Below are 13,564 nucleotides of genomic sequence, written 5' to 3'. Positions count from 1 at the left end.
AAAATTCACGTCAACAGTTCAAGTGAATCAAGTTATTCAAACACTCATATATCCACAATTGCTTTTCGAGGAGAATACTGAAGAGCAGAGCTTCCTGCAGGGGTATATATTTAGTGCTGAAAGATTGAACTCTGACTCAGTGTCCAACTGCTATCAGGAGCAAACTAGACCCAGAGTCCATCTGTCTACACTAAGGAAAAAGAAATTATCAAATAAGTAATTTCTCCATTGCCAAAGATACTCTGCAGTTTGGAAAGACTGGATCCTGTCTGCTCCACTGTGCTTCAGGACTATATGTAACCCTCAGCAAAGACAGCCTAGGAGGGAGCTGCCTCCTGGAGTCCAGTACATGCTTCTCAAGAGGATGATACTGTACTAGTTTCAGAGGAGAATGCTTCTTCTTTAACTCAGAGGACACAACAGTCCAGGGACCACGTGGCTGAATTGGTGAAACTGTTTTTTTACTGCATTGGCATCTAGTGACAAAAAGGGTACCCTTCAGCCTTTCCTGTTAGGAGTCCCTCATCTCCAAGCCTCAAGAGCTCCCATCAGAGACCCCAGCAGTGGAGGCTAGCCTGCCTCAATCGGGCTGGCTATTCCTTTTTGCAGAGGAGTCTAGCCAGCATTCTGAGGATGGAGCATTAGCACTGCCAACTGGAACAGGCCCCAGGAGTATTTTCCTCTTAGGTGACTGATCTCTTCACCCTGATCTCCATCTTCATCAAGGTCATGGATTAGTGCACAACCACTACTCTGTTCTGAAAAAGGGTCTGGGAATTTCCCTCAGACCACTTATCTGACCTGCTGGAGCATTTATCTCCGCAGAGGACCTTGTACTCTAGGTTGCTGAACAAGCAGCATAAGGTGATGAGTCAACATCCATTGGGACAAGGATCTCTTTACTGATGTCTTAATCTACTTCAGATTTTGGAAACCCCTTCCAGGCCATCAAATCCTGCAGGATTTACAAAGAATGTGTGGGGATTATCTGGCCTACTGTCGCCCAATAGCTACAGAATTTGATCTTTTAAATAGTTGAACAAGTTCCTGGGTTTGGCCTAGTCAAACTGCTGAACCTGTCTGTAGTTGTAGAGTTTGCTTTAAATGAATTAAAAGGACTAGAATTCCCTCCAACTGCCCCCTTCCCAAGAGCAAGGACACCAAACTGTTGGACAATTTTGGGAAGAAAGTCTTCCATAGTCCGATGCTTAACAATTTTGTTTTGGTGCAATGCTTACATGACTGCATAGGCAAGTTGAAGCCTCTAGTAAAGTCTCTGGACAGGGAGAAAGATGGTTATTGACAGGCACTTCTGGATGCTGCACAGTTCAAGTACCACCTCATCCAGTCTGTCTACAAGTCTCTGCAAGATCCTCTGCCACAACCAACAGGATACACTGTATGGCCTGGTTGAGAGCCAATAGCCTGCATGAGGATGTTATGACAGTTTGGTTTGGCTGCCTTTCCTTGTTCCAGGGGCAAGTTGTCAGGGAAACTGTAGCTAAGATTGAGGCAGCATGTAGCTATCCATTCTGTTGGGAGAGATGAATAGCTGTCTTCTAGATGTCCTTACTTCGCTGTTAGGGCATCTCTGGAAGAAGATGCATTTTTCTGCAAATTTGAGCAGCATTCTGCTCCACCTGCATTACTGCAAAAGCATCTTCCAGTCTAAGTCACTACAACAGTTCCAACCCAAATATGTGCCTAGTTTTTGACAAGACTCAACACTTCAGCTCTGACCCCCTCTGGCAGAGAGAAGGATTCACCTGCTCCTTAGTGGCAGAAGATCACTAGGGACTTTGAGCCCTCAAATTGTAGACTCCAGTTGCCATTTGTGCTTCTTTCGTCCTTCAGCACTGCATTAATATTTAGTCTTCAATCTGGATCTCTCACTCAACCCAGCTCTCTCGAGATGGAGTTGCTTCTCAGCCAGCAGGCAATAGAGCCTGTCCTGATCAAGGACCTTAGCAAGGGGTTCTATTCCAACTATTTGCTTATCTCCAAGAAGTTGAGGATTGAGACCTATCCTGGATTTATGAAGACTGAGCAAGTACCTGTTTATAGAAGTTCAAAATTAACACTTTCCACATAATTGTATCCTTTATCCAACACATCACATATCTATCCATCTCATTGGAAGTACCTCAGATTCATGTAGATTCTTCTCGTTAAATACAAACCTCTCAGCAGTACAGTGTCTTCATGAAAAGTGTAGCAGTGGCATACCTTCATTGGGATTTCTCTCTTTCCTTACCTGGACGATTGGCAATGGAACCTTTTCAAGCAGGGGTGTTTGGACTCCCTGTGGAAGATTATTCAGCTCTTTCAATCAAGTTTCATAGTTAAAGTAGCCAAGTCTAATGTCTTCCATATTTATTTATTTTATTTGACTTTATAAACCACTTATAAATATATTATCCAAGTGGTCTTACATAACATATATAATAAGCAACAATAAAACATTAAATATCTGCATATAATATAAACGCCCCCCCCAAAACATTCATTAGTGATAGAGCTAAACTTGCTCTGTTAAAAGTTCATCTTGCAGTTGTTAAATTGTCAAAATCCTGTGAAAATAGCTAGGTCTTTATAGCTTTCCGGAATTTCGAGTAATTGTTTTCTGCTCTATTGATTGGAAGGCCATTCCATAAAAGAAGTGCTTGATATCATAAGGAACAATCTCTAGTAGATTCTAGTCTAATCGCAGAGGGAAGGGGAAGATGAAGGTCCTTTTGAGAGGACCACAGATACCTTTAAGGACAATAAGAAATCAAGTTTTGATAGGTAAAGTGGAAATCCAGAGTGTAAAGAATGGAAGGTGAAACAATTTTGAACTTTTATATGATAAACAGGAAACCAATGAAGTGTTTGAAGGATTGGGGTAACGTGAGTGGTCTTTTTTAGACCATATATCATTTTTGCTACTCTGTCTTGTAGAACGTGAAGGTGTTTTAGTTGTTAACATGGTACGCCTAAGAGTAACAAACTACAGTAGTCTAGCTGAAAAATAATAAAAGCATGAACAAGCAGTTTAATATCAGAAATTTTCTAGCAGAGGACAAAGAAGTTGACTATATCTAAGATTTAAAAAAAAATTTTTTTGAATGGTTTTTGAGATGTCACAGACAACTTTGAATTAATAATACTCCAAGTGCAGAGACAACATCCTTGAAGACAACCGGAATGCCGTGCATAACGGGTTGTAGATATTGACACAAATTATAGAGCAAAAGCCAAATGGCTTCCAATTTTAGTAGGATTCACCTTCAACTTATCATACCTCTGCTATGAAATCCAAACAGCTGTTAAGATGTTAGAGAAGATTTTGTGTCAAAAAATGTTGCAATCTGAATGTTATTCACATATACAGAAGGACTATAACCACAGTTTTGAAACAGAGTTGCTAATGGTGCAAGAAAGATGTTAAAAAGAAGAGGTGAAAGGATAGAACCTTGGGGCACACTCACAGATAGTAGTTTAAGGGATGAAACCTGCTGGTTCCATTACACTTGGAATGAATGATCCTGTAAGTAGGTTTGAAACCAAGCTAATGGAATATCTGAAATCCCAGTTTCCTGTATGCAGCTAAGAAGATTGTGATTCATGGTATCGAAAGCTGCACTCATATCTACACAATCACGAGTGGTTCCCTTCCAGCATCAGCCCGCACTCTCTAATCATTCAAGTATAATGCAGACTATGTACTGTGTCCTTTATGGAATCCGAATTGTGAAGGATGAATATTTGTTTGAGATCAAATTATTTAGTTGATTGAAAACCACATTCTCAATGATTCTGGACATGGCTAAATTTGATACTGAGAGAATCAAGTTCATCAGGACATAGATGGACTCTTAGGGAGAGCATTCCTCCCATCAGATCAGGTGTTTTTGTCTTCAAGCACTGATCCAGAACTTGCTGCAGTGAGAGAGTCTCAGCTTGAGCAATTCTGGTTGTTCCCCCAACATATGGTAGCAGTGGTGTATGTGATAACGTTAATATGCTTCAACATTAGTCCTCCAGTGGGACCTCTGCTCTTAGAAAGATTATTGGCATCAGCCCCTGTCTTATCCCTTAGGAGTAACCATAGAGATGAAAAATTCCTCCATTGATGGCTTAGACCCAAAAGGTCCTGGTGATAGGTGCTCCTCTTTAAGTTCAACCTCATCAGGTAACACTGGTGATGGATGCAACCACCAGCGAGTGAGGCACACACGCAGGCTCCTGCCAAACTTGGGGATGGATATGGTCAGCAATAGAACATCTAAGAATAAATGTCTACTAGCCATATGACATGCAATAGAGAGTATTCTCAAATGTTTTCCAAGGAAAGAGAATTATGATCCAAACAGACAACCAAGTGGTAGTGTTGTACGTGAACAAACAAGGGGCTCAGGATCCTGGACCCTTTGCCAGGAATCTAAGAATTTGGGAGTGGGTCTTGATCATAGAGCTTTTCTCCAAGCAGTTATCTTACTGAGACTGCACCAGAAGAGTTTTTTGCCTTCATGAGTGGTTTGTTACAGTTACTGCTTAGTTTGATGTAAACAGAGTTGATTTGATTTGTATCAAGAAAGTTGGTATATAAAAGCCTTAATAAATAAAATAAATAAACAAATGAGTGGTCCCTGAAGCATGGCATAGTGGACAAGCTATTTGACTTCTGTGATTGCTTGTCAGTCAACTTGTTTGTGGCAAAAAACAAAACAGGAAAGTCAACACATTTTTGCTGTATTCTTCAAAGCAAGTTCCAGATCCAATCCAGATACTTTTCTGCTCAAGTGAGATGCAGATTTGCTGTATAATTTTCATCCACTTTCATTGTTGGTGAAGATGGTGCAGAAGGTACTCAGATCAGAGTCTTAATGTTAGTCCAGCTTGGCCCAGGCAAGTGCAATTTTCTTAACTAGTCAGGTTGCCAGTCTGTTCACCAACCCCTCTGGAATCCAATCTGGCTGTAACTCAGGAAGAGGGTTGACGGTCATCTGAACCTCCCTTTCCTCAATGACATGGATGATGAGCACTCGATTGTCTTATTTTGATAGTGATAATGTGAAGACTTTTTGTGATTTCAGCCAGGAAGCAGTCTGCCAGGATGACGCATGGCTTCAAATGGAAGTTTCTCATCTTGTTGTCAAGCAGGCTTCCTGAACCTGTTTGCCTGTATGCCAAAAGATCTGCTTCAGTACTTGTTCTCCTTCTCCTCTTGGGCCTTAGTATATCATTTTTCAAACTGTATCTCTGTGTGCCTTTGCGGTTTACCACCTTCAGGTAAATGGAAAACAGATCTCCATCCATCCCTGGTATAAAAGTTCATGAAGATCTTGTGGAATATGAGACCACCAATTGAGAAGCCAGAGGTGCCATGGGATCTCCATGTCATCTTGGCACAACTGGGGAAGCCTCCCAGTGAGCCATTGGAATCTGCTTTCTTGAAGTTTCTTACAAGAAAAGTGATATTCCTAATTCCAAGTACTTTGGCTAGAAGAGTCAGCAAGCTACAAGCATTGATTTTTATTCTGTATCTACAGTTTGTTCACAATAAGGTGGTACTCCACACTCAATGTAAACTTCTGCCTAAAGTAGTTTCTGTGTTTAATTTGAATAAAGCCATTGTTTTGCCAACGTTCTTTCCAAGATTTCATGAACATAAAGGGAAGGAGGCCTTTGATTTGCTTGACTGTAAAAGGTCCTTAGCCTATTATCTGAGGAGAACTTAACCACATCAAGCTTCTCAACTTTTCATTTTCTACAATCCCAACATACTGGGCTTTGCTATTGCCAAACGCATGTTGTCTAACTGGCTAGCAGATTGTATTGTGCATAGCTGTGCTCTGATTGCAGACTTTACACTACTGTGCTTTTGAACATTTCCTTTTGAAAGTTTTCACACAAAGTACCTGCACATATTTACACCTGTTGGTTTGCATTGGTAATTCTTTTGAGAAAGATTCTCCATATGCTTTGGAAAATGTAAAAGTATGCGTGTAATTCCAAACCCTGCCAATAAAAATGCCCCGTCACACTGTAACTATTTATTTGATATTTGCATGTAGGGTGGGTAATTTTTTAAATAACTCTTTTTCTGCAGGTAAGGCACTGTATTGCCTACAGATGTTAGTTTATATCCCACTTTTCCTTAAAGTTGCCCAAAGTGAGTTACAACAATAAGATTGAAAGCCCTACCTATGAGGCAAATTACTTAACATCACAGCATAATATTGTTTTCTTTCAGAAACAAGTGTACAGCAAGTAACATTTTAATCTAACAGACTGAGTGCATATGAGAGATGAGTCAGTTTTTATGACCTGCATATACTGTACATAGAATGCCCTCCTGGAGTAGGTGGTGGAAATTTGAAACAGTACCAGAATTCAAAAAGGCTCAAGATAAGCATAGAGTATCCTTTGCATACATGCATTAGTGATTCCACAGGCTGTGGGGTGGTACCAGCAGGGTACAACTGGCCAGGTCAGTGCAGTAGGTTGGTGGTGATAGGATACAGTCTGGAAAGGCCAAGGAGACTTAGGAGGACAGTTGCTTGTACAACAACCACACTAATATTGGAATCTATTTAAATTATTACAAACTTTGTTGTTAGATATGGGGAGGGGTGGTGGGTGTGAACTAAATATGGTATCTTGTATGTTTACATACTCAAGAAGATAGAGTACAAAAGAGGATGATGACACATGAGGAGTGGCTGGCAGCTGGGATATATCCTTAGTGAGGATAGGAATAACTGAGCAGACACTATGGATATGTGGTTTTTTTTTTTTTGTTTTTTTTTGCTGTGATCTGTTTAATCATTCAGTGTTGTTTTCTAATGCACATATGTGTTTATCTGCATGTAAGCCTAATGTGCCAGGTGACAATGGATCTTGGATACCTATGTTACTGTAATCATGTTACGATGCTGAGAAAAACTGCGAGTGTCTGCTTTTTCATGGCCTTGTCTGCTTTGTTTTGTTTGCTATGTCTAGGAAGTCTGCGGTCTTGCAGTTCATCAGACTGCTTTAGTAAAGCAATGCCACCAAGGAAAAAGAGGAGACCTGCTGCAGGAGATGACTTGTCTGCCAAGAAGAGCAGACACGATGGGTATGTGATACACCATAAACTCCAGTGAACATGAAATCATTCAGAAAATCGTGACATAAACAAATGAAATACACACTGTTTTTCTTTAATCAGAATTTTTTTTTTTTCTGGAGTAATATAAATTGACTGGTCAGTACTTTGACATTGTGGTAGTTTGTCTAATGTATTAATAGTGTGTTTGTTACTGTCTTGAAATGCAAAATTCTTGAACATGGATTTGAAGAAATTCCATGTTCTTGATAGCACTGTACACCTTTTTATGCTCATAACAGCACACATGGCTTTCTGTGACATTATTTTACAATGTGAAATGCATGTGATTAGACTTTTCCTGTTTTCAAAATCACAATTTTCTTGGAGGATGCCAGCAAACTTGTCTGAAATAACACTGAGCCACTGCCTTATCTCAAATATAGGGAAAAACAAGTATGTTAGGATAAGAACTGTGAGCGCACACTGAAATTGTGTAAGGTAGTTGATTTCAATAAAATGAGTTTAGAGTTTAATTAATCAATGTGCATAGGTAGTAGATAATGAGATGAAACCGGATGAAAGATGGATGCATTGTTTAGTTTTAAACAATGTACAAACACTCCAATCATATGGTTAGGTAAAAGGCATGCTGTTTGTTGGGGAAGGCACGAGTTTTCACTTTTAAGAATATATAATCTATTAACATGAATACTAAATAGATTCTACTCTGTTGTACAATTGTAGGATAATGTCATAGAAAATTAATTCTGTAGTGACAGTGCCAAATGTTGTGGACCCTAACTCTTAATTTCCTGACTGCTGTGTGTTAGAGCCATAGCATTCCTTTAACAGAAGGGTTTTTTTTAACTTGGGATTTCCAAGGGATTTTAAAATTTGAGGAATTTTCATACTGGCTGTTCTAGCTGCAAAGTTCGCAGGTGCTTTATACCCACGGTGTCTATACCAATTTTCATTTCCTAGCTAGCCAGATGGACTCGGGACCAATGGGTTATGTGCTCCCCTGCTAGCAGATGGAGACTGAGTCAGTTTTCAAAGCTGACGTCCCTAGATATACCCCTGCAGTGACCTCAGCCATTCAGTATCTCTCCGTCTCCTGGCAGATGTGGATTGTGCCTTCCCTAATGGGAACACAGTACTCTTTAGAGGAGGAAATTTTACCTTTAAATTGGAGAAAGATCGAGCCCCGCTCTCTTGCAGTGATACCTAATGGTCCCTCCCCCAGTTGAGAATTCCTGAGGCGATTTCAGAGATCCCTCAGAGGTGTGCCTTGGTCCGATAGCCGGTTCCTGGCGCGGACTTTGCTGAAGCAGCTTGAAAGGCAGCGGGTGCAGGAAGCCGAGCACGGCAGTGATGGCCTATGCCCTCTCCTCCCGCAGCCGGAGACAGTCTCTGTACTCAGCCGGTAAGCACTGAGCCCAGGTAAGTAAGGAACTGCTCCTTCGATTTAGAGACTTGGAAGGGCTTCGGTAAGTCTTTCCTCCAGTCTCTTTGCTTGGTGCTCCGATCCCGTTAGGGCAAGGGAAGGGGGTTTCTGAATAGGTTGAGCGGCCCTCTGATGGGTTAGGCCCCGCTTCACTCGGTGGGCACTCCACGTGGCAGGCTGTGGTGCGCCATCTTGCGCGTGGTTTGGTGTGGTGCCATTTTTGCTCATTGACTTGTCAGTACGCACGGTGCGGGCAGGTCCTGTTGTGCACCTAAGTGCATGCACACTTGCGTGCATAAGTACATGCATACATTCGCGCGCAACTGAATGCTTATACTTATGCATGTTTGGGCAGATTTGTGCACGCTCAAGCTCTGGTGCTAACCAGCTTGAACGCACAAGCTACAGTTAACTATGGCGCTGGCAACAAAGAAGCACAAGCAACACTCCCTTTGTGCTGCCTGCCATATTAGGCACAGTCTGACCTAGAATCCTTAATGTGTCAGCACTGTGAGGAAGCCCAGGGAGGGCTAGACTCTCAGAATTTATCCAAGCCCAGCCCCTCCCAGTTGGAGGATGGGTCAGCCACAACCTTATCTGGTAGCACCCCGGATCTGAGCAATCATGGGGCTGCTTCCTCCCCAGGAGAGGGCAGTTCAGCGGCTCCTATCCCAGTTCATCCTGGACTAGGTATGGACCCAGCAACTTTTTCTTGGGTGGAATTCTTTCAGGGCCTTCAAGCCTTTGTTCAGGTGCAGTCAGCTGCTGCTCCTGCCCGGTCTGTACCCTAGCTGGGAAGGCCTCATCCTTCCAGCCCTATCAGCATGCCTTGGGACATGCCACGCCCTTACCAAGGGTATCCCTGACAGGGACGCAGACACCACGGACGATGGGGATGCAGACTCATTGGAGGATGGGGAAATCCCTCCAGGCCTGGAGCCATACTGGACCATGCCACATTTTTTCCACAGATGAATTGCCGGCCCTTGTCTCCCAGACCCTGAAGACTCTGGGAGTTCCTGGCATGGGACCCTATGTCTGATCGAAAGAGGAATCCTATCCTGGTGTCTGAGGAAAACCTCTTGCTATTTCCCGACACTGGAAGCTATCCAAGAGTTGATTGACCTGGAAGCCAGTTTTAAAGGAGGTTGGGCTTTAGAGGCTTTGTACCCTCTGGACCCAGCGGCCAAAGAATGCCTGCATTTTCTGAAAGTGGATGCCCTGATCTGTGCCGTCTCGAAGCGAACAACGATAGGCAGTTGGAGTCCATCCTTAAGCAAGCCTTTGACGCGACAGCAATGACACTCCAGATCACTTCCTGATGTGCCCTGGTGGCTCATTCGTGTCGGCTTCTCTCGAGAGGCAGATAGCTCAGGGGTGCATCCTAGAGAGGTGATGGGAGCCTGCCGTGGCCTTCCTAGTGGATGCAAGCTCTGACCTAGTGCGTACCTCGGCTTGGTGGCGGCCAGAAGATAGCTATAGCTGCAAAATTGGTCAGCGGACACTACCTCGAAGGCAAACCTCACAAAAATGCCCTTTAAGGGATCCCTTCTATTCAAGAGCGAATTGGAAAAGGTTAGCCAGTAAGTGGGGTGAATCTCCAGTGCCTCGGCTACTGGAAGATAAGAAAGAGGTCATAGCGCTCCTTGCCCATGAGGGGTCAGGCCAGGGGCTCACAGCACTTCTGGCCCTACAGAAACTCATCATTTCAGCCATCTTGGCCCTTGAAGGTCTCAGTCCTTTCGGAGTAGATGATCAAAAAGAGGAACTGGTTCAGGCTCAGGTTCGACCTGAACTTCCCAATGAAGTTTGATCCATCCACGGGATGAGGAGATAGGGGACTGACTATCCCTCTTCTATCAGAGATGGGTCGAGATCACATCAGACAAATGGGTACTGGACATCATATGAGAAGGATACACTCTAGAATTTCGCAGCATCCCTCTGGATATATTCGTGATATCACCTTGCCACTCCCAACACAAAAAAACTGGCAGAGGAATCCATATTGATGAGGCTTCTCAGTTTGAGGGCTATAACCCCAGTACCTACACCCCAGGAAAATATGGGGCATTATTACATCTATTTCATTGTACCCAAGAAGGAGGGTTCATTTCGTCCCATACTGGATCTCAAGAAGAGCGTCAGACGTTATCTGCGGGTAATTCACTTCCGCATGGAACTCTTTGCTTCATCATAATGACTGTACAACCAGGAGAGTTCTTAACATCCCTGGACCTCTCAGAGGCTTACCTTCATATCCCAATCCATCAAGACCACAAGCGTTTCCTATGCTTTGCGGTACTGGGCCGCTGTTATCAGTTCTGGGTGTTGCCCTTTAGCCTGGCAACAACCCCCAAAACATTCTCCAAAATTATGGTGGTCATAGTGACGGCACTGAAGAAAGAAGGGATCCTGGGGCACCCTTAGACGACTGACTGATCTGGGAGAAGTCACTGGAAGAGAGCCTCCAAGTGACCAGCAGGGTCAGGTCCCTGCTTCAGGAACTCAGTTGGATCGTGAACATGAACAAGAGCAGTCTCAAGCCCTTCCAGTCCTTAGATTACGTGGGAGCGCGGTTTGACACCAAGCAAGACTAGTTTCCTTATCCTCAAGGGAGGGAGGAAGACCTTATGTGATAAGTGTGTCTGTTGATGAACACAATGTGCCTCACGATGTGGAGCTATCTTCAGGCCCTCAACCTGATGGTGTCAACCCTGGAGGTAGTACTGTGGTCGAGGGCACACTTGCCAATCCAGCGCTCCCTGCTGTCACTTTAGAACCCACTGACTCAAGACTACTCTATTCGCCGCCTCCTACCGATGGAAGTATGTTCTCTTCTCCAGTGGTGGCTACAGGAAGTGCATCTAAGCAAGGGTGTAAGCCTGTTCTCACAACGGACACAAGCCTCCAAGGGTGGGGAGCCCACTGTCAGGAATTGGCAACTCAGGGACGATGGACCAAGGAAGAGGTACGCTGGAATGCAAACCACCTGGAAGCCCGAACTGTCAGATTAGCGTGTCTGCAATTCAACTACAGGCTCCAGGGACAAGCAGTCCGTGTGATGTTAGACAAAGGAACAACTGTAACCTACATCAGCTGCTAGGGAGAAACCAAAAGCCACCAAGTGTCTCTGGGGATAGACCCCCTTATGGAATGGATAGAGCTTCTGCCTCCCACATCATGGGAAAAGACAATGTCAGAGCAGACTTTCTTAGCAGGGAGAGTCTGGATCCAGGGGGAATGGGTGTTGTTGACCAGAGCCTTCTAGCTCCTATCCATCGACCTACTGGCCACATCTCGCAAGCGAAGGTCCTGCGATTCTTCAGTCACAGAAGGGATCGACACTCCAAAGGATCGATGTCCTTGTCTAAACCTGGCCAGAGGAGGACTTACTGTATGCCTTCCCTCTGTGACCTTTGCTGGGGAAGGTCATTTGCAAGATTGAACTCCACAGATGATTAGTCCTGGTGGCCCCGGATTGGCCCAGATGCCCGTGGTATGCAGAAGCTTCTGGTGGAGAGCCCCCTATACCTCCCCCCGCGCAGGGACCTTGTCCAACAAGGACCCAACTCTGTTTTGTCTTACGGTCTTGCCCTTGAGAGGACTCGCCTGACGAAGTGCGGCTATTTGGTGGCTGTAATTGCCACCTTGCTCCATGCATGGAACTTCTCAACATCCCTGGCCTATGTGCGGATCTGGAGAATATTTGAGGCCTGGTGCAAGGAACGCGGGGTACCCCCTCTTGGATGACCAAGATCCCCATGATCCTGGAATTCTTACAGGATGGCTTGAACAAAGGACTGTCCCTCAACTCCTTGAAGGTCACAGGTGGCGGCTCTCTCCTGTTTCAGGGGTGAGGTGAACAGAGCACACCTATTGACACATCTGGACTTGGCCCGTTTTCCTAAAAGGAGTTAAACATCTCTGACCACCCTTAAAGTGGCTGGTCCCCCTATGGAACCTCAATCTAGTATTGGACTTCTTAGCAGGGCCTTCCTTTCGGCCGCTGCACGCTCTGTTCTATGCCTGTAATGCTGAAGACTGTATTCTTGGTGGCAATATGCTTAGCTCATCGCATCTCTGAACTACAGGTGCTGTCATGTTGGGAGCCATTCTTCCGGCTGACTCCTGGAACATTGCAGCTTCGCACAGTCTCTTCCTTCTTGCCAATGGTAGTCTCTGAATTTCACCTGAACCAGTCCATTTCCTTACCATCTCTAGATAGACGCAAGGACTCTGAAGACTAATGCTTCCTATGCCACTTCATTGTCAGTAAGCTGTTAGTATGGTATCTAGAACGTACAAAATTGGTGCGCAAGATGGACCGCTTGTTTTGTTGTTTACGGTGGAAGGAAACAACGTGAAGCAGCTTTGTGAGCTACTATAACTCGCTGGATCAAGGAAGTGATCCCGGGAGCTTATGTAGAGGCAGGGAAGCCTTTACCCATTCAGGTTAAACTCATTCCACTAGGGTCCAGGCACTATCCTGGGCAGAAGCTAAGCTACTGTCTCCCATCAACATCTGTTGAACAGTGTCGTGGTCTTTCTTGCTCACCTCCAGGTTCTATCGCCTGGATGTCCAAACCCGAGAAGATGCAGCTTTCTCGAAGGCGGTGCTAACCGGACCACAAGCAGCCTCCCTTCCCATTCAGGAGTAGCTTTTGTACATCCCATTGGTACTGAGCCCATCTAGCTACACGCTAGGAAATGGAGAAATTACTTACCTGATAATTTTGTTTTCCTTAGTGTAGAGAGATGGACTCAGCATACCGCCCACGGCTGCCCATAAACAGTGCCAAGGAATTGCACATGAATCTCGATCCCAAAGAGTTTAGGGGTAAGCAATCACCCTATCCCTAGATCTGGGCATCTATAATAATTCTGGGATTCAGCGCTTATGTTTGGTTGAGTACAGTTACGGTCACCAGTTTTAATCAAGTTTTTAATAGTTATTAAATTGTATTCAAGTTTTTCAATAGTAAGTCCACAATGGCTTTTGAAGAGAATACTGAATGGCTGAGCTCACTGCAAGGGTATATCTA

At 44.3% G+C, this 13,564-nt stretch overlaps 1 protein-coding gene across 2 annotated transcripts in view; it reads left to right on the top strand.

Annotated features, from left to right (window-relative positions):
- DCUN1D4 (defective in cullin neddylation 1 domain containing 4) overlaps window positions 1-13,564 on the top strand; it is a 123,979-nt gene that overhangs the window by 57,278 nt on the left and 53,137 nt on the right. For both annotated transcript variants that reach the window (XM_029587861.1, XM_029587869.1), the window contains one exon: window positions 6,988-7,102. In XM_029587861.1, coding sequence (XP_029443721.1) covers window positions 6,988-7,102 — 115 coding nt within the window. The remainder of the gene's footprint in view (window positions 1-6,987; window positions 7,103-13,564) is intronic.

Source organism: Rhinatrema bivittatum, chromosome 1 (genome assembly GCF_901001135.1).
Source record: "Rhinatrema bivittatum chromosome 1, aRhiBiv1.1, whole genome shotgun sequence".
NCBI lineage: Eukaryota > Metazoa > Chordata > Amphibia > Gymnophiona > Rhinatrematidae > Rhinatrema > Rhinatrema bivittatum.
The sequence above is the reverse complement of the archived record's forward strand: the minus strand, read 5'-3'. Positions and strand labels throughout refer to the sequence as shown.